This window comes from Habropoda laboriosa, unplaced genomic scaffold, assembly GCF_001263275.1.
Source record: "Habropoda laboriosa isolate 0110345459 unplaced genomic scaffold, ASM126327v1 scaffold16, whole genome shotgun sequence".
Lineage (NCBI taxonomy): Eukaryota > Metazoa > Arthropoda > Insecta > Hymenoptera > Apidae > Habropoda > Habropoda laboriosa.
This window is the reverse complement of record NW_017100130.1, coordinates 833,249-843,957: the sequence shown is the minus strand read 5'-3', so window position 1 is coordinate 843,957 and position 10,709 is coordinate 833,249. Positions and strand designations below refer to the sequence as shown.

Below are 10,709 nucleotides of genomic sequence, written 5' to 3'. Positions count from 1 at the left end.
TATTTTATTTTAAATACTAAAATTTATTAAAAAATTTAGCAAAATTTAATAAAAAATAACAATAATAACAGTAAAAAGAAGAAAATAAAACTCAAAACTATCAAAGGGATGACACTATAAGAAAGAAGATTACTGAACGCTGGTCATTCAAAGAATAAAGAAATGCATAATAGATGTTGGCTTAAAGATTGTGGATATTATCATTGTTTATTCATTTAATATACAAGGGATAGTGTTAGAAAGGCAATATATGTGTTTTAGATTTATAAATATCAGTGGCTAGAGTAAAAAAACCGCCAAAAGGCGAGCGTATTGACTGAGCCCGTGATAGTCACAGGCTTATTCAAATTGGACATTTTGGCGCGCCCGTATGTTATATTCAGTGGTCAACTTTTCATAAATAAGAAAAATTTAATACATTTAATTTAATGGAGTTACTCACTTTGGCTTCTGAGTTGCTCATTTAACCGAGCTCAGTGATAAATTATGTGATCGACAATCCACAAAAAACATTGGTGGGTATGGGTCTTTAAAAGTTAGTTGATCAGATTGCAGTAAACATTGACCGAACATTATCATATATGTGGTAAATATAAATAATTACGTCGATGAATCAGTATTGTGAGTAGAAAAGTTGAATTCAAATTGAAGCAACTAAAACATGTTTTTTTTTTGTTTTTTAATTAGTCTTTTATAAAAAGAGGTATTCATAGTGAATGTCTTACATATTTATTATCTATATGAATAGATGAATTATATTTTACAGGATTGCAGTGCTTAAATAACAAGATTAAGAATGAATAATACATACAACACAATATTAAGTAAATAGCACATAGTCATGAAGATTAATCATCGTACCTAATGTACGTAACGTTATACTGTTCAGTGCAACATTAATTGTAGCATTTATGTTCGATTTTCTTAGTAACTACATGTACGTTATAATGCTACTAATTACATGAAGTTTATATGTTACAATACGTAAAATAATTGCGAACGTGTTATACTACTCGTATTTATTAGTATTTGAAAATGATAATTAAGCTGTAAGAAGCTAGCATTATGCTCTTTTTAGACTGATTTTACAGCCGATTTATATTTCGTTACTTCTTTTGAAATAAATCCACTTTTTATTACATATTATAAGTCATTTTTTTCGTTAATTCTATATTTATACAAGAAATATTACAATTGTCTATTATTTAATTAAAATTTAATCGTACTATAAAAAGAATGTTTCTCCATATTTACAACCCCGGTATATGAATGTAGATATAATACGTTAATTTTTCATAATAAAATAACACAGTATTAGTAAATGATAATGATAATTTAATATAAATGTCTTTAAAGATTTCTTGATAAACTTGCGTAGTGTAAATAGACTGTGTATATACACTTAACATAAAGTAATCAATAAAATATCTTACAATGATTGTATTTATTATTTTTACATTATAAAGTACTGCTTAATGCTTGATATGTTGTATCGTTTAATTTTATAACTCTCTCAACATTAATAAAAATGTACACATATCAATATAATTTTAAACATAATATGCTAAATATATAAATATTTTTTGGATAAAATTTAATGTAAATTATGTTTATATATCTTCTGTGGGATTGACAAAAAGTGTTGTTACAGCAAATAGTTACTAATGTTACAGCAAATTTAATTTTATAATTCTCTCAACATTAATAAAAATTTACACATATCAATACAATTTTAAACATAATATGCTAAATATATAAATACTTTTTGGATAAAATTTAATGTAAATTATTTTTATATATCTTCTGTGGGATTGACAAAAAGTGCTGTTACAGCAAATAGTAGGAACACTAATCCACCAAGTATTGTCACTATAAATTAATAAAAGGATTTGCAATTTGTTATTCAGATTTAATGATTTTATCAGTAATATTTAATAAGTCTTTTCTATTTAGTATATCTACATCATAAAATTTGATATTCCTCTAAAAATATTTACTCTGTTATATAGAAAAAAATATGCTTTACCTGTTCGTACTGAAATTTTCTGAGCAATCATTCTGCCTCCTAATACTGCCATTCCTGTACAAAATGAATGTCCCAATATTCCACCTATTACGACTCCATAAACATCCTAATAGTAATACATTTTTTTTAGTATTTTTTCTTGTTTTAATTAAAAATAAAAATTTCTTTATATACAATGCTACAATAATAAGTTTTTTTGTGTTAAGTTTTAAATATTATTGTTTTTTACTTCTCTTGCTGCAAGTATAATAGTTGTGAGTTGTGAACGGTCTCCCCATTCTGCAAGAAAAGTTAACGTAAATGCTTGAAGAAATATCCTAGAGAGAAACATTAGTGCACTAATTTTTGTTGCTTTTCTCACAAAACCAGTTTCTGGATCCTGCACTAATGTGCTTCCTGTTTCCTTCTCATACTGAAAGTGATAATATTTAGAAGTTATTTAATTTTTACAAAAATTTAAATAATTATTCTACAAAACCTACAATAATGTTAATAATAAACCTAAAATTCTCTGATGTTTTGATCTTAATAATAATACCTCATCTTCTTGTTTTCTTAAATCAGACTGTACTTCTTCTATCTCCTCTTGTGTTTCACTTGCAGACATGTTATAACCATCACGTAACAGTTTTAAACCAAATAAAGTGAAAAGAACAATAGAAATATAATGTGTGTACACCCGAGGGATTATAGTTGCAGCATATCCAAAAATTACTGGAGATTAAAGAGAAATGTAACTATTATAATTTTTATTGTTTTATTTTTCTTCCTAAGAAAATTATTATAAGTGATGTACTGTAGAATTCCTATAATCCGGCATCTAATGATTCGGCACATATTCGATAGTCCAGCACGCATTGCCCAGACCACGATCATGCCCTATGAACGTCATGCAGCAATACTGGTAATCAATTAAGGATGCTTTTAAAACTAATTATTATTATGAATATTCCGATTTTTATCGTGTTTGGACTAATTTTTTCATCGGAAGAACATTACATTTACCAGATTATACAGCTGTAGTCCAATAATCCGGCATTGCAGATGTTCCGAGCGTGCCGGATATATCCGAATTCTATCGTATACATTTGTATGTGAAAAAGAAATTATTTAACAAAGATGTTACGTGTAACAATACCTGAAAGGATAGTCATTATAACTAAGGCGCTGATTGCTCCTACAAATACTATTAATCTTGGATGTTTCATTGCCATAATAGCAGCAATGAAGAATGTTTTGTCTCCCAACTCAGAGACTATAATGACAGACAAAGAAGCTATAAATGCATGTAAAAAACCAAGGTGGTTTTTTGAAGTGATTTGTGGAGACATTACACCTTCTGGTTTCTAAAATTTATTATAAATATTATTATCAATAAATTTATTCGATTTAATACAAAGAATAAAATTAAATACTTGCTATGGATGTCATTATCATTTGAAATCTACCATCATATACAGGTTCACTTTCACTCAATACCATAGATAAAAGAAAACAATTTATTATACATATACACAAACAATACTGGTTTGTTATCAGAACTTTATTAAAAGCCATTGTTCGTAGTTTATAATGATAATACTAAATATTTTAACCTCAATTTTGTTGTGCTCCACACATTGTCACACATTTAACATACACTATCTTTCTACAAGATCCATAATGTAGTTCTATGTGGTTTGTACACCTGCCATAGTGTAACTTTATGAACGTAAACTAACTAGTTCTAAAAATCATTCACGGATTCCAACATGGAGGGAAATTTAAGTAGAATGAATAAATGTAAGTACAGTCAACGCTCCTATAACACGGTTAATTCGGTCCGTGTTGTATCGAAGATGTGTTAAGGGAAACCATAAACTAATAGAAATTAGGGGAATGCGTTTCGTATTACATGGATACCATGTTCTCAGAGTGTCGTTCTGTATCGAAACTTAAAACGAATGCAAACCAGGGGGATTTGTTCCGTGTTATCGAAGTTGACTGTACGTACTTATTATACATTGCATGTACACATAAAGAAAATTTTTATGGGAGTTAATGAAATAATGCTTAAGAATTTATAAAACGTAAATTTATTATTATTACAACTGAAAGGATAACAAATGCAAGAATTAATGTATTGTTGTAATTATTCTTTTTAACTTTGTATGTAAGTACGTAGATACGCGTGTGTTTAAAAATTAAAGCACGGACAAGGTATAGAATGTACCACTTACACCTCGTCTGTGATTGAAGTAAGAGGTTGATAATATTGTAATCTTTGATTTCGTCGTTACGAATATATATGTAAACTGCTTATTCATAAAAACAAAAATTATATTGATTACCTTAATAATTCAAAAAGTATAAAGCCAAGTGTTCGATTATATCTAACCCTGTAAAGATCTGACGTATTAAATTTGTCTCTACAAATATTAATAAAATACAAAACATGTGTTAAAATGTATCTCATTCACACCATTTAAATATTTGTCTTTTATTTGTAGATTTATTCACGAATGTTTCGAGCTCCTCGGAATTCACAAAAAATTTCAGCTTGTTCCTGGTGAGTACATTGTCGCGCAGTTAATCGTCGGCGAAACCTTGAGCGAGTGACAGCACGTTGTGATCACATGGTAAAGCATAGTCTGGCGCATAGAAGATGACGAGCGGGACGGCATAGAAATAAGGGGAGTAAGTCGCTCGCTCCACCTTTGACGCTGACCGTCACGCGATGGATTAGTGATGTGACCGTTTCGGCCAATAGTAAAAATGCGTATGATCTAACTTTATGAGTGTGTCCGCTGCAACCAAGGAGGATATACACTGACGGCATGTAGCTTTGCTGAATCCCTAGAATTAACATAACACACAACGACCATGATCCTATGTAAAATGGTGTATATATCAAGTGAGATGTGCAAAAACCATATTGACATCAACCGTCCAAAGTTTGAGCGAAGCAGGTGTGACATTGATTTGGTGTCGGTAAATTGGTAACTGATATACCGACATTTTAGTTCATATTATCACAGACCAGATATAGAGTAGCCACTCATACGATATATTTTTTTGTCACACAACCACGGGCACAAATGAGATATAGGATAGACCTTACACCTAATGTATTTTTGTGTCTAACGTTCTGATATATCGATCGTGTAAAACAATCAGAGTTTCTATTATGCCCTCTACAATAAGAAGCAGTGAATTTAGGAATTACATACAATTCAATCATCAAAGACGGTAAAATCGATAGATGTAAAAAATCCTCTTTTATTAAATTTGCATATAAAGATACTTACATACAGGGTGTTTCGTAAAGAGTGTAACACCCGGAAATGGGGGGTTGCTGGGGTGACTCTGGACAACTTTTTCCTTTACCAAAATGTTGGTTGAAACTTCGTTTTTGAATTATTAACGAAAAACACTGGCCAATCAGAGCGCGCGTAGAGCTCGCGCCCAGGCACGGAAGCGCAGAGACTCATCCGCGCGCGATCGTGAACAAACGCATTGGCACAGCGTGGGTATCGACAAATGTTACAGCAACGCGGGTGCGGCAAATGTTACATCGTCTTAAATTAAGAATAATCTGGAATTATTCGTTATTCGTGAATAACAAAAAAACTAATAAGTCGTAATTCAAGCCACTATTAATGTTCTAATTTTATTCTTTACAGAATCGGTAACGTTGGTAGCGACACGAAAATGGTAAGGGTCTTCTCGATCCTAAAGCCCCGGACAAAAAGTTTCATAAAATGCAAGGTCTATCCCGTATGTCGTCTGTGCCACGGGGTCCTAGAACCCGGTTACCATCATCCTACTGTATCGATTAGGACTCTTGTTATATCGCTGCTTTACTAGTGGCAGGAATTGACAAGTATCGAACGGGTATCGATACCTTCATAAAAGTATCGAACGGGTATCGATACTTTCATAGAAGTATCAAAGGAGTATCAATACTTTTGATACTTACGTCTTCGATACTATTCGATACGGTATCATAATTTACGGTCTAGTATCGATAATGTCGATTCGGTATCGGTCTGATCACTACACACGACCAATATCGATCGTTTTTAAAGTAATCGTTCTCAAGCGTAGAGTGTGCTTCAAAATCAGTAGTTTTGGACGACGTCGGTATTTCAGACTGTGTGGCAAAAAGTTCCATAAGATGATTGATTGGTCTACTCTATATCTCGTCTGTGATATTATCACAGACAAGATATAGACACAGACAACGTACAGGATAGACTTACCATCTTATCACAAGCTAATTGCAAGTGTAAAAATGTGTGCTTCTGTCACAGTGGGGCGATACTAGTGTTTTATGTGGCGTCGTTGCTGGGGTAATAAGGAAATTCCCTATCGTGGTGGTCAATGAAACCAAGTTTTTTTCACATTGACTCCTTAGTTTATTACTATGACTATGTTAATATAAAATATTTTATTTACACTAAATACCAGATCTATGCTCGGAAATTAACACTTAATGCTAAAACTAAACTAAATTAAACTAACTTTTGTGTTGTTACGTTATCGCGTGAACGTAGCTTTAATCACTCGTCATGCATGCTCATGAATATAGCTTTAGGGTGGTCTTAATCTAGAGAGATCGACGCGCACAGCTGGAGCGCAATTTGAATTGTCAATAATGTATGTCCCAAAAAGATAGACTGTATCTGGAAATCGTCTAAGGGTTAGATGCGTGGTACGGCGATGGAAAGTTAGAACTCGGGAACGGAAATGCTTTGTTATTATAGTCGAAAGATTTTATTCAAGAACCGTAACCAATTGAGAGTTTAAGTTTAAGCCACGTAGATTTTCACGACAGGATGTTTGTTTCGGGACTCAGAAATGTATGCTCTTCGTTCTGTTTTATATATCAACGATATCCAGCCGAGTCAACTAGCTAAAACTCTAAGAGAGCCATAAATATTGTCAAGGGCTAGTTCTCGCGCAAATCGCTGTGCGCACACTTTCCCTCGCACGTGCACATCACGTTGGCGGTTACATCGGCGTTGCGTTTCTACCACTACCAACGAAGCGCTGCTACCGCCATCCACTAACGAAGGATCGGGGGTGGAGTACGTGTGGGAGAAGAAACGTCGATCTATAGGGTGGAAATTGTCTCTCGATTGGACCACTAGGATCTGGAAAGAGGATCAGGGGAGGATCCAGATTCTGGGAGAAGAACACGAAGAGAGACTTCGTGTCTAAAAATTTCCCAAGTCATTCATTTGTTTCTGTATCTCGAGTCTTGTCATTTCGTAATCCTTAAAAGATCTTGATATAGTCTTATAATATAAAAGTATTAGTAAAACGAAAATCTGCTCAGTTTATTTGAATATTCCCGCACCACACGAGCAGAGCATTCAGCGCTCCATGGGTACCAATCCACTATCCCTTTTCCCGTGACTACCGCAAGATACGTAACAGTATATATTGTTGCGTGATTTTTGAGGAATTTGAGGGAATTATCACCCATGGAGCGTCAAAGCTCTCTGCTTGTGATCGTTTAGTAAACTTAATGGATAAGAAAATCTAACGCTGAATCTTTTACAGAATAATAAATAACTTTATAAGAATAAGGATGAACGAAATGTTTTAATTATTTCTTTTATTATAAAATAATATGTCTACACCCTTTGAGCGAGAAAAAGCGAATGAATCTTCAGGCGTCGTCGATATTCATTATTCAATGTTAACATGTTTTTGTTAAATAATAATCTTCAGTTAGATTAAAGATTCTATATAAGATTATTTAAGGATAAATTTTGTTCGTACCCGCATTTGTTTATTAATACATATTTTCTTTAAAGCGAGTGTTTTATGTGTCTCAGTAATGTTTCTGTGCGCAGCAACGACAATAAACATTTATCTAAACGAGCAATTGCAAATAATAGTCAATGAAATTTTACAATATACACACACGTGTGTGTGTGCGTGCATGTATTATATGTATATGTATCGAGTTCTGTCGAGTCTTTGTGTTCATTGCTTTAGCTATACCGCTGCACAATTTGAATTCGGCGCGTCTCAGTATTCACACTACGGGGCACCAAATGAGCCACATAATATACAAAATTAGCTAAGGCACTTCTAGCGATACGGAAGAAATGGAAACTGTATTACACGGCATGGTTACTCAAAACGGAAGAAGGCTTTTCCTTGTGACGCTGAAAACACCGCCTACGTCGAAAACAGAGGCCGCTATTTTTTCCTATTTTCCGGCGAATAAAAATTTTATTGAAAATTAACTTTTCGGTGGGGCGACTGAGCGGAAGTAGAGGTCGCCACACTTAGATGGAAATAAAATCGGCAATCTTTATCTCCAGATATTTCGACAGTTTCATAGTGGGGAAGCTATTCGTAGTACTATGCAGAGATCGTAAGTTGCCGTCGAATCAAATTAGTTGCCCCACATCCAGTCACACGTATTCCCATTATTGGCGAGTCAATCATATCACAAGTCCATTGTGTGACAGAAGTCGTCGAGAAGAAGTATCGAAACAGAAAGAGATGGAGCGATAGAAAGCGACGAACTTGGTGACATTGGCGTACTTAGACGTAATAGATTCAGAACGTTAACTATTTACAGAACAAAAAGTACTAAGAATATTCATTTATTCTTTGTTGTGATTCTTTTACAATTGTGTTTACGTTTTCTACTCTCTCATCGAATTTTTAACGAAAGAGATCTCTTATTTTCAATACTATGGTTACATGGTAACGTAAACTTTCCCGCTACAGCATTCGAGTCACACTGATGACTGGCGCGATAAGGTGTCTTGCTCATAGACAAAAAGAAATTTAATTTTAATTAACCTGTTGCTATTAATTACTATTGCTGTAATTTAAAAAAACAAGAACAATTTGTTTTAATAATATATTTAACAAAAGATAATAACATATTTAAGAAAAGAATCACAACCTGAGAACATATATATAAAAATTTAATTTACATTGCGGTTCTATGTATTCCCCGCAGATACGAAAATTCTACTACTGTGCCCTGGAATCACTAGAGCCTAAAAATGAGAATCCTGGAGGGGGTTAGGTGGAGCAAGCGGCCTAGTCCCCTTGCCCCTGTGCTGTTCCGTTGACGGGACTTGGCAACTAACGATCTCTGTATAGTATGTGCTGAGTGTTCAGGAAGGCAACTGTTAACGTGTAATGGGTTTAGAAGATTATAAAGAACTTGTGGCATCATGTGCCTCAATTTGTACAATGGGACAAATGTTAGCTGGAACGTATGTTTAATAAACAGTTTTTTCTTTAATTTGTATATTTCGAGGAAATGCAATGCATACTTCCAATGAGGAAAAGAATACCTTCCTGACGGAAAATGTTTGACAAAATACATTAATCTGTAGTTTTTTTTGAGATCGATATGTAAATTTAAATTTTCTTATTAATTGTTTTACACGTAATATGTTCGACAAAATAATCAATTTTCTGTTATTGTAATATATTGAAGGAATTATTGAAATATATGTTATCAATAATGACAAGCTATCAAGTATAAATCACACGATTTAAAAAGTATATTAATAAGTTCTTCGAATAATGTTAATAAATTATGACTTTCAACTTGAACTATTGCATCACTTAAATATTTAAATTTTAGATGCTCTTTTTTCGAATATGTATATATTTTCTATTTTTTTTAAATACCTTATGCATCTGTTTTTATATAGGTAAATACGATATTATTAAAACGTGTACTGTTTTATACTAAAATACAGGATGGCTCAGCTGAATGGGATCTCCTAAATATTTGCTTTATTTATTGTTATATGAAAAAATTTCTCAGGACAATGTTACACTGTTTCTGCGGACACATGTAATCGTGGCAACGGTTTTTTTTTTCAAGGTCATTGTTTTACGAAATTTCAAGGTCATCGCTATTTTTTGAAATGGAACTCTATATTTTTTTTTAATATCCTTCTGGAGAGTGAAAAAACAAATTCAACGATCTTAATAACCATACCATTCCCTTTATTAAATTTCGAGATATTTACGTCTAAAGATAATTAAAACTTCCTAAAGATTTACTCAGGAACATCGAGTCACACGTTCGTATTCGAACGTAAACATTACATGATGGTTGCCCATCACTTTATTCGACGTGTGCAAGGACAGTGTTAGACAAGATGATTAGAGGATGTTGCATTGGACGACGTGAAACTGAGCTGGCCAGCTCGTTCTCCTGACCTTACCCCATTAAATTTTTATCTATGGGGTAAACTAAAAGTATGGTTTATCGTGAGAAACCAACAAGATAATATGAAGAAGAGAATTACAGCTGCATGTGCATCCGTAACAACGCAAGAAATAGAAAAAGCGTATGAAGAATTGATCAAAAGATTCCAATTATGCATAGCAACAAATGGCCATCATTTTGAGCATTTATAACCTTTGGAATTCACAATGAGCTGTAAAAGTATCTTCCGTTACCGCTTCCAATAACAGGTAAGACTTATGATTGGATATGAATGTGTAAATCAGTGTACCGTGTGAATCTTTAAGAAATTTTAATTATCTTTAAACGCAAATATCTCGAAATTGAATAAAGGGAATGGTATGGTTATTGAGGTCGTTGAATTTGTTTTTTCACTCTCCAGAAGGACATTGAACAAAAAAATATAGTTCCATTTCAAAAAATAGCGATGACCTTGAAATTTTGTAAAAAAAAAAA

At 33.0% G+C, this 10,709-nt stretch overlaps 3 protein-coding genes across 3 annotated transcripts in view; 2 read left to right on the top strand and 1 right to left on the bottom strand.

Moving 5' to 3' along the window:
- Positions 1–835, top strand: part of LOC108572711 (cytoskeleton-associated protein 5) — a 22,233-nt gene extending 21,398 nt beyond the window's left edge. The window contains exon 32 of the mRNA XM_017935024.1: positions 767–835. The gene's annotated coding sequence lies outside the window, so the exon portion shown is untranslated. The remainder of the gene's footprint in view (positions 1–766) is intronic.
- Positions 836–1,792: 957 nt separating this feature from the next.
- On the bottom strand, positions 1,793–3,610 carry LOC108573120 (transmembrane protein 165). The gene is made up of 6 exons (XM_017935534.1): positions 3,446–3,610; positions 3,165–3,372; positions 2,565–2,740; positions 2,256–2,438; positions 2,027–2,132; positions 1,793–1,869 (listed from the first exon to the last, which is right to left on the bottom strand). Exons 1-6 carry the CDS (start codon positions 3,581–3,583, stop codon positions 1,793–1,795), a joined length of 888 nt encoding a protein of 295 aa, XP_017791023.1. The 5' UTR covers positions 3,584–3,610.
- Positions 3,611–8,371: 4,761 nt separating this feature from the next.
- Positions 8,372–10,709, top strand: part of LOC108572613 (sugar transporter SWEET1) — an 11,107-nt gene continuing 8,769 nt past the window's right edge. The window contains exons 1-2 of the mRNA XM_017934908.1: positions 8,372–8,617; positions 9,000–9,261. Of these exons, the coding sequence (XP_017790397.1) occupies positions 9,185–9,261 (77 nt within the window). The 5' untranslated portion in view covers positions 8,372–8,617; positions 9,000–9,184. The remainder of the gene's footprint in view (positions 8,618–8,999; positions 9,262–10,709) is intronic.